The 16,766-nt window shown below is 37.5% G+C and overlaps 1 protein-coding gene across 9 annotated transcripts; it reads right to left on the bottom strand.

The window, feature by feature from the left end:
- Nucleotides 1-3,092: 3,092 nt before the first annotated feature.
- On the bottom strand, nt 3,093-16,319 carry LOC107816121 (uncharacterized). 9 transcript variants are annotated; one of them, XM_075252264.1, is made up of 22 exons: nt 16,181-16,319; nt 15,138-15,196; nt 14,317-14,421; nt 13,980-14,036; nt 13,794-13,864; nt 13,147-13,246; nt 12,768-12,838; nt 12,555-12,655; nt 12,360-12,466; nt 12,214-12,267; nt 12,045-12,123; nt 11,036-11,094; nt 10,747-10,778; nt 7,530-7,568; nt 7,282-7,426; nt 6,924-7,105; nt 6,772-6,839; nt 6,411-6,483; nt 6,255-6,316; nt 5,255-6,182; nt 4,754-5,044; nt 3,093-3,565 (listed from the first exon to the last, which is right to left on the bottom strand). In XM_075252264.1, the coding sequence occupies exons 2-22, from the start codon at nt 15,189-15,191 to the stop codon at nt 3,286-3,288; spliced, it is 2,958 nt and encodes a 985-aa protein (XP_075108365.1). In that variant the 5' UTR covers nt 15,192-15,196; nt 16,181-16,319; the 3' UTR covers nt 3,093-3,285. The 9 variants fall into 9 exon arrangements, with proteins under 9 accessions (XP_075108365.1, XP_075108368.1, XP_075108366.1 ...); XM_075252267.1 differs by having other exon boundaries at nt 12,360-12,463; XM_075252265.1 differs by lacking the exon at nt 16,181-16,319 and adding an exon at nt 15,936-16,048.
- Nucleotides 16,320-16,766: the final 447 nt, after the last annotated feature.

The raw sequence follows: 16,766 nt of genomic DNA, 5'->3' as shown, positions 1-16,766 counted from the left end.
GCATTATCACGACGAGAAGGGACTGAAGATATGTTATTTGTTATTTCCCAGCCTCAGGTTTTGATATTTGATGAAGTCTGGGCAGAAGTCAAGCAGTCACCAATTCTTCGAGAACTTCAAACTAAAATTAAATAGGGAGAGATGGATGCCGATTGAGTATTTCGAGATGGATTGTTGTTCTTTAGAGACGAGATTTATCTCTTGTCAAATTCACCATTGGTAGCTTCTGTCTTGTCCGGGTTTCATGATAGCACACATGAAGGTGTTCAGAATACCATGCAACGTATTCGCAAGGATGTTTATTGGCCAACTATGAAGACATCTATCAAGGATTATATTGCTGCTTGTTCGGTTTGCCAACGTAATAAGGCTGTTAATTTGAGTCCAGCAGGACTGTTACAACCTTTACAACTACCTAATCAGATCTGGTCGGATATCTCAATGGATTTTATTGATGGGCTGCCAAAATCATTAGGTAAAATAGTGTTATTGGTGATTGTGGACCGGTTCTCTAAATATGCACATTTTATTCCTCTTGCTCATCCATATAATGCGTCTTCTATAGCAAGACTTTTCTATGAGAATATTGTTCGTTTGCATGGTATCCCAGAATCAATTGTCAATGATCGAGATCCCCTCTTCACAAGTACGTTCTAAAAAGAATTATTTCATTTATGTGGGATTAAATTAAATTTTATCTGCTTATCATCCACAGTCGGACAACCAAACCGAGGTTGTTAATCACACAATCGAGATGTATTTGCGATGCTTGGTGGGTTATCGTCCTACAAAATGGGTAGAATAGATTTCGGAAGCTGAATTTTGCTATAACACTTATTTCCATTCAACACTTCACACGTCTCCATTTCTAGTTGTTTATGGCTGCGAACCTCCCAGATTGCAATCCTACATGACTGGTTCATCTCGAGTTGATGTTGTTGACCGAACATTAATAGACCGAGATGTTGTCTTACAGGATATTCGAGCCAAGCTACAACAAGCTCTGGCTAGCCGTGTTTATCATAAACTTGCACCACAGTATTATGGCCCCTTTGCAGTTTTGAAGCGCATAGAATCTGTAGCTTATCAACTTGATCTACCTGCAGGTTACAAGCTTCATGATATGTTTCATGTGTCACTTCTTAAGCCATTCAAGGGTGAGATACATGCAACTCTACCTACTCTTCCACCAGTTGAAGAATAACGCATTGTTCCCACCCCTTGCTCTGTCCTCCGATCACGCCCGAATCATGGTAATTGGGAACTTTTGGTTCAGTGGTGTGGTTTCTCTGTTGAGGATTCCACTTGGGAGAATGTGAATCATTTCAAATCTGCCTTTCCAGACTTCAAGCTTGAGGACAAGCTTTTTCTACAGGAAGGGAGTAATGTTATGGATGCGTTTGTTGGCAGACCATATACTAGACGAAAGAATTAATAGGATAGATAATGATTGATATTTTCTGAATTATTTTGTCAGCTTGAATAAAATATCCCTTAGGGATTTAGGACTTGTTATTTCTTTTAGTTAGGACTCTTTTCTGAGTTAGGACTCTTGCTATGTAACCCTCTATTTAAAAGAGTTGACGCTTATCAGGTTGAATTTCTTCAAGTCATAGAGATTTGGAGCTTTTCTCAAACAAGTTCTAGGTGTGCAATTCCTTGATTGAATTGCAAATCCAGCAATCATAGGCAAGTCTAGGAACAAGAACAAGGGCATAGACTTTCGTGTTGGGCCTGACTTTCGTGTTAATCGTCTAGCGACTCGATCCAAAATTAGGGACCATAACAATTCCCGCTATAGGTCGTGTTGGGCTGCTATAGGTCGTGATGGAGCCCAACGTTGCCGCTAGGTAAGCCAACAATGAACTATCAACTTAATTATTCATTTTATTATTTTTGAAATTATGGATTTTATTAAGTAAAGGAAATTAGGCGTAGAAAAATATGGAGATATAAAGCATTAATAAAAACTAGTATAGTCGGCCTAACAACTACTCTATAGAACTTACATTTAAGTCTTGGTGGCACATTCTTATCACACAAGATACTAGATGCGAGCCCCTATTTCATTTATCCCCCAAATACAATGGATGACATCATTGTCAATCTCCCAATTACCTTGAATTAATGACCCACGCTACTTGAAACTTTCTCTCTTGGGATGACTTGTGTATCAAGTCTCACTTCCAAGTCCACTTCATAAGTTGCGTCACTGAACTTGCACTCAGGTATTCTGTCTAAATCCCGCTTAACCTGAAACCCTTAGACTTTAGGGTTTGTCTCCAAACCTCCAGCCTAGTGTAACATCGCCTCACGTCTCGTTAATCAGTACTATGTCATCTGCAATGTGACGCGTCAATTCATCCATCACTAAGGAAAATAAGAACATGCTAAGGCTTCATCCTTGGTGCAACCTCATCAAGACCGGAAAGTAGCCTGAGTTTCCTCCTACTGTCCTTACACGGGTCTTGGCTCCCTCGTACATGTCTTTAAGATCAAATGATTTAAAATCTTCCTATCAATTTCTTGGCTTAAAAAGTACTAATATTTGTCGGTGTAGTTGGATGATTAGGGTAAAAATGAATATGTTAGATACTATTATATTCCTTTTGATGCATACACATCAAAATTGTGAAAGATTTTAGTCCCTTTCACTTTTCCTTCTAAAAAGATCCTTTCTTACTTCTAACAATTAGATATGTTTTCTTTGATTTTATGACAAAGTCAAGTTTTAATTCATTTGTTCAATATTTAGATATTCAATGGAAGAAGGGGATCCTTGGCAAAAAGGCAAAATTGGTTCAAGCTATGGAAATAGCCTTTTGTAGAGATGCAAGGTAAAATTGCTTACATAAGATCCAATTTGATCCGGCCTTTCATCGGCCTCCTTGCATAGCGGAAGCTTAAAAATATAATGTACAATATAGTGATGAAGTTTCTTTCATTTAAATGACGATCATAATGAATATCAGCTCAAGGAAATTACTCAGAAGCTTTGCAAAATTAAGGTACACGACTAAAAATTGATTTGCGTGATCGAACTTATGAACAATGCGGATCTTATTTGAAATGAGCAGGGCGATAAAGTGTCATTTCAATGAGCATTTGTTCTTTATTTCTTCAATAGTTACCCTTGGGAAAAGAAAAGAAAGGAAATGAAAGAAAAAAACATTGAGCATTTTACATACAGTTAAAAACAGGCTCTGCTAGTTTGTTATTGAGGAATACATTTCGAGGAAAATAAAACAAAACAATACAGAGACGTGATTTCCAATGTTTCGACAATCAAATTGATAGTTTCTTACAAAGAAACTCATGCAACAACTGAATGTAACTTTTAGAAGCTTTTTCTTCTGGTAACTTCAGAAGGCGAGCAACCTCTTGAAATCCTGCATGTTGCTTTACATACAAAGAATTCTCACTTGCACTGTGCTTCATCTCCTGATTGTGAAGCTTTGTCTTTGACAGAGCCCATTGCATTGCCCAAATTGCTAAGGGCCTCATGTAACACAGTGATCTATAGTGATCATATGTGTTCCATCCCTCAGGCGTTTGGAAACCAAACCTGCGCATACAAGAACCTACAGTTGATCTCTGCTAAATGGTTAAGAAGATCTACTACTTTAATTCCTGTTTCAAAACATGAAATCACCTATCAAACTGTATAAAGGCGAGTGCAGAACTATGAACAGGAGACATTGTACGAGTATCTACATGCCCTAAAATATCAACAGACTTTCTAAGGATGTTAAAATTTCGTTGCAGAGTCGTTTCATGAACTGGAACACCTAAAACTGTAAAGAAAGAGTATGAAATCTCTTAGCCATTAATTAAATTAGAAACTAAATGAAAGTGAAATTAGTAGTGAGGTGTCAGTATGGAGTTGCGTCAACAGTGGATATAAGCTAGACTAGGCTAAATGAAAGCGGAAGCTCACAAAGTTTAGGGAGCTAATCAACTAGTCAATAGAGATGTCATTATAGCTTTGGATTCATATTTCTTCATAGCTTGGCACACATTATTGTGATGCTTCTCTTATGAACAGGCTGAAGCTATGAGCAATTTCATTAAATAATCTATCAAACAAAGGCATAAACATATATTCGTTTTAACAGTGATGCTTAATGGTATGACCAACCTACAACTATTAGCTTGATAAATGGTGATCCTTGACACCCGTAGCAATATAGCCTTTTTCTCTATTCTTGATAGTCAGAATAGTAGTGACTAAGGGAATTTTGGAAATGAAAAAAAAAAAAAGAATGTCACAAGCATCACAAAATAGTAGCACCAAAACTAACTTCCTCTTCCTTAAATAATAGATATCTAACAGAACTTCACGGTTCTGGGTAATGTCTTGCTAAAACAATCTATGCATATCTAAATGGATGCAATCTTTACTAGTATCTAGTTTATCGCAAACAATCACCAAGCCTAGAATAGGTTTTCCCTGATTCACTAGGTGACTTGTAATCATATGATAATGGAAAACTTCTCAACAAAGAGTGGTTTCCAATTTGTATTGCTAAAATGCTGTTTGGTTGATTTGTCCAACAAATAGCTCACTAGAAACCTCATCTTATCCGGACCCACTCAAGTCCCCGAACAATTCATGTATCAGAAAATAAAAGAAGAAAATTATAGTTGCTACGCAATGAAATCAGTATTTCAAGTTGAATGACAACTCATCATTTCAGCCTGGAAATGATAACCTCCAAGCAAAGAGAAAAAAGTAGAGAAAAAAGAAACTTACCCAAAACCTTCTTCTGACCAAGCTGTGGAGTGTATTCCACTTGCTGTATGAAATGCTATGTCCACCAAGCCCTCTTGTATCATATTAGCAGCAAGAGAATATGTGACTCCTGTCCATATTTCTCTTGACTGCATAGCAGACATATCAGGTTTTCCATTTGGTTGCATCCCGTTTACAGCCCCTCGAATCCCTCCTTTATGCTTTAACACATTGAAATCATAGATTTTCTTGAGAGCAGTTCTTATCTTCTCTTCATCAGCAATAGGTGAAAGACCACTCGCTCTCGCATACCTATGAGATAGCATACTAATGAGAAACAGGTTTTATGGTAAAGTTTCAAGTTATCACGGGTCTATCAACCATATGAAACTTCAAAGAACATGAAAAACGCAATATATTCATAGGTGGTGAATTTCAAGTTCTTTTCTCTAAATTTAGAAAAAATTCATCAGTTTAAAGCCATTAGTTCCTCTTGCCCCGTAAGATGAAGAAATAACTCACCATTGACCAGCCAACTGATCAGCGTGAATTGAAGAACTTGATCTACGACCACTATTGTCATAATTAAAGTAAGAACCATTCCATAACTTGTCATATACGGATTTTGCCTTCTGAAACTTTGCCCAAAGGTAATCAGCAGCTTCAGCATCACCAACCTCACGAGCCATCGCCGAGGCAGCTTGCAGAGCTGCTACCCAGAGCCCACCACAATATGTGCTCACTCCACTAACAGTCCATGCATCGTACGTCTGATCAGGGAACCCTTCATTTTCAATCATGCCATCCCCATCCTTATCAAACTGATCCATATATGCTATAGCTATGTATACTGATGGCCAAACAGATTTTCCAAAATTTTTATCACCGGTAGCAACAAAATCCCTGTAAACTTGAAGGACAAATTTCGAATTTAAGTCCTTCCATCTGTCTGAGTTGAAGAAATTGTATGCATTTACTTCAAACCATGGATCATTAAGTCCAATATCATGAGGGACGGCTCCAAGCACTTTTCTGGAGGCCCATGTTCCATCACTCATAATATTCATTTTAGATGGATCATGCATCATTACCGCCATTGCGCAGTCTCTTTGGATGCTCAGCTCAAGTTTTGGGAAGAGCATTAATAGTGCATATGATGCATAAAAATGAACATCATAGGTATTAAACATGTGATATTCAATCCCTTCAAGATAAAGAAACTGGCCAATGTTCTCCTCTCCATCTTGAAGTAGATAAGTGCCAAAAGCAGAGTTTGATGCCACCGGAGTCTGAAGTTCGTTAACAGTAGATTTCATCCTAGAAAGTAATCCCATATAGGTCTCATGTTTTTCATCCAATTTTAATGTTTTCTCAGAATCCAATTTGGCTTTATCGAGGGAAAACTTTTTCTCCCCAATGGTTCCAAAGTTTTGCATGGGTAAGGATCCATCTATGACATTAAAATATAGCGTTAATTAGACACAGTAACATAGCATGCTAACAGAATTTCCTTTCCGTTTACCTGTCCAAATCGTGCCCCCTGCATTAAGATAATAAAGCTCGTTGAAAAGAGTGATGCGGTACCTGATGCAAATGGTTGACACTTCAGAAGTTTATTTAGAAACTGCAATGACATGTATATATTCTGAGGAAAAAGCACTTAAAATCTATGTTTCACCATTCTGGCAGGTTTGTGTCTTCAAGTATTGGATTCTGCCACGCTTCAATCTCACGCTCCCAATTGTTATGTTCTAGTTTAAAGATAGACGAACAATGAAATTAGAATGCTTATATAATGTATGTTCACATCCATCCATTCACAGAAAGCCAGTTTGTTCATAACAAAATCATTGGAGATCATGAGTCATTAGTCATATCTGTCAAATTGAGTAAATTTGCTGTTTAATGATACTTTTGTAATGGAAATTTTTTGTTGAAGCCATTCTCCCTTTTGTTGTGCAGCTCCAAAACATAAATAATACACTAATACTGGAAATACCATAAAATGTACATTACAATTCCATGATTGATATAATTACCTAGAATAGCGTCATGGGCAATAATAGCTGAACCATCACCTTGAACATCATAGAATTTTGTATATCGTCTGAGACAATGTTTAACATCCAAATATATTTAGCAATGAACAATTTTAATCATAAGACTCTAGATACAAGAACTGATTTATGACCTGTGGTAAGTCTTGCCGCTGGGAAATCTTATTTCTGGGCAGTCCCAGGCAAGTGAAAAAGTAACTGTCCGAACAGCACCAGGTGGAATTTTAACAGATGCTGCTAAGGAAGCTCCAATAGATGATCCCTTTTCCGATGTTATCAAGGTCTGAGCATCCTTAAGATGGTCAAATGAACCATGCTGTTATAAAGAAAAATTGCAAAGGAATTAGGAGTCCAGAATAGACATAATGTTAATGCTCATATTCATCATAATCATTTGAATAAACAAAAAGGTTGAGCTTTAAAGTAATGATATAAAAATTAATAACATGCGTAGCTGTTGTTTATATGCAAGAACCAGGAAAACAAACTAACCTTCTCGATTTCCCTCCACATGTCCCTTGCTGTCATAATCTCAGACTCTCCAGATATCAAAAAGCATGGACATTCTGAGACACGGACATCCGCAGTTTCTTGAGCTGCAATGGCAAAGTTCACCGGAGGGAGTCCATCTGAAGTGCTGAACGGAAAAATACAGTTGTATTGTAATAAAACTATCAAGCATGTGGGGAAAAGAAAAGGATTGTAGCTATAGAATAGAGGACAGTTTACACAAAACATACTTGTGATGGAGGAGTATGCCATGGACACAGTCTTCCATCCTACAGAGGCCAATACATATTGATCAGAATTAATCATCCAATACAATTAGCAACGAAACCAAACTGATTCCATTAGACGCTTAATATTTGTGAGAAGACACGGGAGAAAATATGTTATTGATATTGGATGATAAATACAATACAAGATGTCCCTATTTATAGCTATACACTGCAAGGAGATATTACTCCTCTTCCAATGTGGGACAAGACTACACTATACATATTTGTAAACTAACACTCCCCCTCAAGCCGGTGCATACACATCATATGTACCGAGTTTGTTACACATGTAACTAATACGAGAACCAGTAAGAGACTTAGTGAAAATATCTGCTAGTTGATCATTCGACTTTACAAACTTTGTAACAATATCTCCTGAAATTATTTTTTCTCTGACAAAGTGACAGTCGATCTCAATGTGTTTAGTCCTCTCATGGAACACCGGATTTGACGCAATATGAAGAGCAGCTTTATTATCCCACACTAGTTCCATCTTGCCGATTTCTCCGAACTTTAACTCCTTGAGCAACTGCTTGACCCAAACTAACTCACATGTCGCCAAAGCCATGGCCCGATATTCGGCTTCGGCGCTAGATCGAGCAACTACATTCTGTTTCTTGCTCTTCCACGAGACCAAATTACCTCCTACTAGAACACAATATACAGACGTAGAACGTCTATCAATAGGCGATCCTGCCCAATCAACATCTGTGTACCCAACAATCTGCTCGTGCCTCGATCCTCGAATAGTAATCCTTTGCCTGGAGCTGACTTTATATACCGAAGAATGCGAACAACTGCATCCCAGTGACTATCACACGGAGAATCCATAAACTGACTTACAACACCCACCGGAAAAGAAATATCAGGTCTAGTCACTATGAGGTAATTCAATTTGCCAACCAGCCTCCTATATCTCGTAGGGTCTTTAAGAGGCTCCCCCTGTCCAGGCAGAAGCTTAGCATTCGGATCCATAGGAGAGTCAATAGGACTGCAACCCATCATTCCTGTCTCCTCAAGAATGTCTAAGGCATACTTCCGCTGTGAAATAACAATACCTGAGCTAAACTGAGCGACCTCAATACCTAGAAAATACTTCAATCTGCCCAGATCCTTAGTCTGGAAGTGCTGAAAGAGATGTTGCTTCAGATTAATAATATCATCTTGATCATTACCAGTAATAACAATATCATCAACATAAACCACTAGATAAATACACAAATTAGGAGCAGAATGCCGATAAAACACAGAGTGATCAGCCTCACTACGAGTCATGCCGAACTCCTGAATAATTGTGCTGAACTTACCAAACCAAGCTCGAGGGGACTGTTTCAAACAATTTAGTGACATGCGCAATCTGCACACACAACCATTAAACTCCCCCTGAGCAACAAAATCAGGTGGTTGCTCCATATAAACTTCTTCCTCAAGATCAACGTGGAGAAAAACATTCTTAATGTCTAACTGATAAAGAGGCCAATGACGTACAACAACCATGGACAAAAAGAGACGAACAAATGCTACTTTAGCCACGGGAGAGAAAGTATCACTATAATCAAGCCCAAAAATCTGAGTATATCCTTTTGCAACAAGACAAGCCTTAAGCCGATCAACCTGGCCATCCGGGGCGACTTTGACTGCATAAACCCAACGACAACCAACGGTAGACTTACCTGCAGGAAGAGGAACAAGCTCCCAAGTGTCACTCGCATGTAAAGCAGACATCTCGTCAATCATAGCATGTCGCCATCCTGGATGAGATAGTGCCTCACCTGTAGACTTAGGGATAGAAACATTGGACAAAGAAGATATAAAAGTATAATGAGGTGACGATAGACGATGATAACTTAAACCGACATAGTGGGGATTAGGATTAAGTGTGGATTGTACACCTTTGCGGAGTGCAATTGGTTGACTAAGAGGAGACAAGTCCGCAGTAGGTGCAGAATCTGATGCGGGTCGTGAATCACCTGGGCCTAATACTGGATGTGGACGACGATGATAAGTCAAGAGTGGTGGAGCTGCAGAAGATTGAACTGGATTATGTGAAGGAACTGGAGCTATAGGTGGTGGAGCTACAACCAGAGCTGTAGGTGGTGGAACTGGAGCTATAGGTGGTGGAGCTACAACTGGAGCTGTAGGTGGTGGAGCTAGAGTGACTGAATCTCCAAAAGATGAAACTGGTAGTACCTCAGAAATATCTAAGTGATGACCTGAACCTGTGAAGTATGATTGGGTTTCAAAGAAGGTAACATCAGCGGACATAAGGTACCGCTGGAGGTCAGGAGAGTAGCATCGATACCCCTTTTGTGTTCTCGAGAAACCCAGAAATACGCACTTAAGAGCACGAGGAGCTAACTTATCTGTTCCTGGAGTAAGGTTATGGACTAAACAAGTGCTTCCAAAGATACGGGGTGGAAGAGAGAACAAAGGTAAATGGGAAAATATGACAGAGAATGGAACTTGGTTCTGGATAGCTGAAGATGGCATACGATTAATAAGATAGCAAGATGTAAGAATTGCATCCCCCCAAAAACGAAATGGAACATGAGATTGTATGAGTAGGGTACGAGCAGTTTCAATAAGATGTCTATTCTTTCTATCAACTACCCCATTTTGTTAAGATGTGTACGGACAAGATGTTTGATGAATAATCCCATGAAATTTCATAAACTGCTGAAATAGGGAAGACAAATACTCTCGGGCATTATCACTATGAAATGTGCGAATAGAAACCCCAAATTGATTTTGAATTTCAGCGTGGAAGGTCTGGAAAATAGAAAACAGTTCAGATCGATTTTTTATCAAAAATATCCAAGTGCACCTGGAATAATCATCAATGAAATTGACAAAGTAGCGGAATCCCAAGATGGAACAGACCCGACTAGGACCCCAAACATTTGAATGGACTAAAGTAAAATGTGACTTTGCTCGATTATCAAGACGCCGAGGGAAATGGGAGCGGGTATGCTTACCGAGATGACATGACTCACACTCTAGAGCTGACAAGTGAGATAAACCAGATACCATTTTCTGAAGTTTTGACAAACTGGGATGTCCCAACCGTTTATGTAATAAATCTGGTGAATCAGTAACAGGATAAATTGTAGAAGGAAGACAAGATGTGAGTCCATATGATTTAGCAAGGATAAGGTAATAAAGTCCGTTTGATTCACACCTGGTACCAATGATCCGCCTCGTACTGCGTTCCTGTATAAAAACATGGTCATCAAGAAATAAAACAACACATTTAAGCGATTTGGCTAAGCGACTAACAACAATGAGATTAAAAGGACTATTGGGAACATAAAGAACTGAATCTAAAGGTAAGAAAAGAAGTGGGCTTGCTTGATCTATTGCAGTTGCCATGGTTTGAGACCCATTGGCCATTGTGACTTTTGGAAGAGATTGAGAATACGAAATAGTAGTGAAAAGAGATTTGTTACCAGAAATATGATCTGATGTACCTGAATCAATGACCCAAGACTCAGAGGATGAAGATGGGAGAAACAAGTCACGCTATTACCTGTTTGAACAACAAAAACTATCTTAGAAGATGTCTGCTTACATGCTATATACTGAAGGAACTCTATATACTCTGCTAAAGAAACCATCCGACTATTCAAAGTATCGATTCCCATGTCGCTACAATTTGTAGTAGTAGGGTTAACTTGAAATAGAGGAAATAAGTAACTCCTGTGAGAAAACTGAAGAAATAGCTTGGAAAACACTGTTTACAGTAGGAAAACAAAACACTGTTCTGTGCCGGAAACACTGTTCACGCTGGAAACACTGTAGCTCGCCGGAAAATTCTAAAGTTGTCGGATTTTGTCGTAACCAAGATGGATAGACTCGGAATTCCTTTGCGAGCAAGCTGTCCTGAAGAAATGTTTTCAAAAAATGGCTGGAAAGGTCACTGTTCACGCCGGAAAAATATAAAAGTGGTCGGAATTTGATTTAAACTAGATGAGTAGGCTCGGAATTTTGAGGAAAGCATACTGTCCTGAAGAAGCTTCGCGAAAAAATGGCCGGAACCCTCGCCGGAAAAGTTGTTGTTGACGGCGCGTGGAGGAGCACGGCGACTTTTCTGCTGGATAAAATTTCAGGGGTTGGTCGTCGGAGGGTGATCTACCTCGTGGTGGTGTTGGTTTTAGCACAACACCGACAGAAAGTGACTTTCACTTAGACAAGCCTTAGGTCACCGGAAAAATTGCACGATGACTAAGTTCTTTCTTCCCGGTTAACGCTGGAATGACGCACAACGATTTTTTCTCACTAATGCTCTGATACCATGTGAGAAGGCACGAGAGAAAATATGTTATTGATATTGGATGATAAATACAATACAAGATGTCCCTATATATAGCTATACACTACAAGGAGATATTACTCCTCTTCCAATGTGGGACAAGACTACACTATACATATCTGTAAACTAACAATATTAATTGATGATGAAGTAGGAAATATTCTTACAAAATCTTCTTATTAACATGTCCGCCAGAGAATTCTGAGATTCCACCCACCGAATTCTGAAGATAAGATAGTAAACATGCTGAAATAAGTTGCACAGAAAATTCATGATAAGCATTCATTTGATACAGTAAGGAATGCTTCTACTAGAAAGAAAAATGCGTCGACATACAGCCCATGTGAAAAGTAAGGTCACATCAGCATCAGTCTTCCCAGAGTTAGAAAGCTGCAGAAATTTTCTTGAATAAGATTTAACATATAAAAATGTTAAGACTGGTCAAGCTATTTGTAAAACGTCTTCTACATGCTTAAACCTACCGTAAACGTGAATACAGTGACCGGCAAGCTGCTATCCTTATAATTATGTGGAATAAATGGTGAAAGCTGACGACAAACAATGCTGAGTTCGGGATCTGGAACACCTGCTTGATGAATGATTTAAAATATCATTTATTAGTCTGAATTAGATAAGAGATTCAGACTTTATACTTTTGATTTATCTGTACATAATACCATCATAGACAGTCCATGCTCTTGGATACAAAGCGTGATATGTGCATTTCTCCCCGTCTAGCTTCCATTTCCATGATTCAATACCCAATCCTGTGTTCGTTCTGTATGACTAGCTGATTCAGTATCATTTTATAATGTTTCTACAGCACTAGGCTCCAACTAGAGCCTTTGTGTGTCATTTGATGTCTTGCATCAGTTAAGCTGGTCACTTACTTGAGCTCTTCCGGACCTCTAGAGCATAGTACTGTTGAAAACTTTTCTCCGTTTGGGCGAGAAATGAATACCTGTTAAAGGAAAATTACAAATCTGTTAAATGTCTTCCCATAACGAAGGCCCTTACTCTGCATATCTTTATTCCTTTAGAATTGCCTACATATCAACAGCTATTTTTACATGAATTAATAAGACGTTAAGAAATCAAAAACCTCTTTGGAGTTTGCTACCTTAATCAACTTTCGAGATAAATGTTTATGTATTTATAACATTGCAGCAGCATGATAAAAAGGTTCTGTTGCCAGCTAATGTGGTATCACAAAGAAAAGTGAGAGTATTATCTTTGATTAAAAGCAGTAGTATTAAGTGAATTACTTACTGAAAACTGGTTTGCAAGAATAGGTGTATCTTCACATTTTCTGGGGAATAATTGAAAGCGCTGAAATTCACCTCTCAAACTTCTTCCAATACTTCCTGCACTGCAGATTGATGTTTCTATTACAAAGGTCATACACATTTGCAAGACTCAAAACTATGTGGAGACAATGAAGTGTAAAGTTCAACAGAGTTCTATATCAATTCAACATCCATCAATGGAAATAAATTTGCATTTGCTTCAACAGAGTTCCCATTGTACCCTTCATGAGATGATTTATAGCCACACAAATATCTAAAGCTTGTTTTAGACAACAAGTTTAAAAAGTCTTCATTTCTTACTTAAAACTCCGTGCCAAGTCAAATGGTGCCACATAAATTGGGACGGAGAGAGTACTATTTGCACTTTCAATAGATTGTTAGTAGTCAAGAACCTTAATACATGGTGAAGTACTTTCCTGTTAAACTGAAACACCGTCGACTGACCTTTACTGGAATGAATGTTACCATTCATCATTTAGCACACTTTATTTCACAGTTCAATTATTTTTCTATTAGATTATTTCTACTATTAAGCTACAAAATCATTTTCGTCCGCTCCCCATACTTTACATTAGTGATTAGATTGATACAAATTATATGAGAACTCACCCAATACCACCTAATGGAACGCCATGATAACATGAGAGAAGACGCTTGTTGTACGGATCCATGATTGATGGCTGAAAACATAAATTAGAGGACAATGGTGGTAAAGGGCAGAAGATAAGTACACCATTCATATGGTCTGCTACGTTATGAAACTTTAGAACATGGGTAACAGGTATTACACATTACCGTTCCTTTTGCAGCTTCTTCATTTATATGCCTCCACAACCTAAGACCAAGTGGAAGCTATCCACCAAAAATAAAACGATAATTATATTACTTCAAAAGAAAGATAATAAAGGTTTGTCTTAGGTAGATATACAACAAATTACCTACTAAGTGTAGCACAAATATATGCAGATGAAGACTGGCTAAGAACAAAATCGGTCAAGATTTCTGATGCTACTGATGTAACCAATATTTAAAGCATAAAAAGAACTAATTATGGCCAAAATGCAAGTGTTTTTCTGAGTGAATACTTAAGCGTGTTCCCAGTAGAACAGAGATAGGAAATATGAAAGCTTACGAGGTGTAAAATTTCTCGAATGCTAGGAGCAAAATGTGTAGGGGTACTTCCTGAACAATTTAGCTTCCGCTGCCATGCGAGTAAAGGAGGTTTTCCAGGATCAACCTATATGCAAAAGGATGAGACATGATACATTTATATAACAACAGTTGCGTTCTCTTATAAGAAAAAGCTAAACAAATTAAAAAAAGTTCCCGATATCAAGCGCTTCACATACAGTAGCATAATTTTTCAACGATAACAAAGGAACCAAGAATCATAAGAAAGGACCAAAGGCATCATGAAGGTTAAGACACTACTCGTCTTTCCTTCTCTTTTTGTTTTACTATTATTATCATTAAATTAAATTTCTTTCATTTCTTTGGGTTTTGAGAGGTTGGAGGGGGCCTTGCAAAAGCGAACCAAGAAGATGCTCAGAGAACCCTCCAGCAGATGCAAAGCAGACAAATACATTAACACATGCTAACCTACTCTTTAAGACAAAATCAACTTTTTCCAAAATCCAAAATGTCACTTCAGATTTTTGTCATAAAAATACCCAACTACAAGAAATTGATTCATCAAAGTATATACTCTTGCGAATGGTCTACTGAAGCATCTTTAATACTAGTAGTATAGTAGTATAACAACTTGTATAAAAATTTGTACCACCATGATAAAAGCTTTCGAAGATCCCAATGTTTTTAGCCAAGATTGATAATTAGGGGATTGTGCAGATCTTATTCCATCATACACAATTTCCTAAAGAAGGAAATTCAGTATTTGATTAAACTAAGAACTTTTCTGCCAAATGGTTGCATAATTTCAGTTAACAGTTTCACCTTCTGCAACAATGAATCACGTCCTTCTTCCTCATCGACTCCATTTTCCAACATCTTGCCTAAGAAAGAACAGAGGAACAACTTAGCTAATGTCGCAATGGAACTTGTAGTACTAGAAACAACTTAGCTATAACATTCCAGAAAAGAAATAAAGGGCTGTCATCCACCATTCAACTTGCTTTTCGTCTCTTACCTACAAGTAGTACAAGAGGACAAGATAATGAAACACAAAAAGGAATCAAATTTAACCTGAGAAGAGATAACTACCCCACGAGATATTTTTTTTATATAACCATCTGGTATTCGGAATCCACTGGCCGACTAATCCAGATACCCCAAGAGAAGTGGCTTCAAGCTTTAATCTTATCGAGATAAAAATATCTGAACGATAACTAACAATGTAAAAAGAAAAGACTTCAATGGTCTTTTCAAGAAATGAGAATAAAACCTGATCATCATCAACTTATTTTTGCCAAGAAGCATACTTCTTGAAGGTTTGGTATTAGCTGTAAGTCAAACTTTTTGACACTTATGGCTAAAATTGGATAAGAAATAGTTTGATTAGAAGACTTAAATCGGTCCAAAGAGGCAAAGAAGTGAGGACTTTTTCTTCCATTCTTATCCTCTTCATTAAAATCCAACTTCCAAACAGTCCCCTCATCCACTTGAGAAAAGTCAAGATTCTAGATATTACTCTTCCAAGAACTTGAAATCTACTCATCAAAACAAAGTTAATCATTCGCCAGATTAATGCAGTAAGAAGAGAAAACAAATAAATATAATGCAACTGGTATATACATTGAGAGAACTATTTCGTCATGATTAAACTCTGATGAACATAAGACTTTAATTCAAGCAAATGTAGACTAATTTCAACTTTAACCACAACAATAGAACTAAAAAGCCGCAATTCAAATCAATGATGATCAACATTTGAAACTACAGCAATATAGTAAAAATGAGAGAAAATTCATATTTTTTTACTTTAAACAAAAGGGAACACAAATATGTAAGTAAACGTCAAGAAACTACTAAAAACTTACCTGGACTAGAAGAAGAAGAAGTGGCAGTTCTATTTTTGTTTCCTTAAGTTTCAATTGCCAACTCATTTTATAGTAGAACTTTATTAAAAAGGCGACAATAAGCAATGGGGTTGGTGGAGGGATAGCATCTTCTCAAGGTGGTGCAAAAAAAGTCCAAAAATATTTCTTTCGTTACGACTAACACATAATAATTGAAAGGTAGCAAAAGCGTCATTTTCAGTAGTGGACCCTTGACAACAACTAATCCAAATTCCCAACATGAAGATTTATATGCTAGGGATAAGTTGCGCTCAATATTAAAGAAATTATAATAGCTGTAATTTTCATAGAATAATGATCTAAATAAATCGTTTTCCCTCATCAAGTCGTAACCCGGCCAAAGTTTAATATTCTTTTTACGTTGTGTAAAAGTTAGGAAAAAGATGATGTACATATATTGTCGGATTTAACTTTTCTATATTGATAGTATAAAGTATAATTTAACATCTCATTGTAACCTTTATTTTTTCAAGCAACTGATTTTACTCACAGACAGAGACAGTTAACCACACGATGTTATATTGATAGTGTAATGACCTTTGTACGT

Source organism: Nicotiana tabacum, chromosome 4 (genome assembly GCF_000715075.1).
Source record: "Nicotiana tabacum cultivar K326 chromosome 4, ASM71507v2, whole genome shotgun sequence".
NCBI lineage: Eukaryota > Viridiplantae > Streptophyta > Magnoliopsida > Solanales > Solanaceae > Nicotiana > Nicotiana tabacum.
Note: the sequence above shows the minus strand (reverse complement) of the source record. Positions and strands in the feature narration are given on the sequence as shown.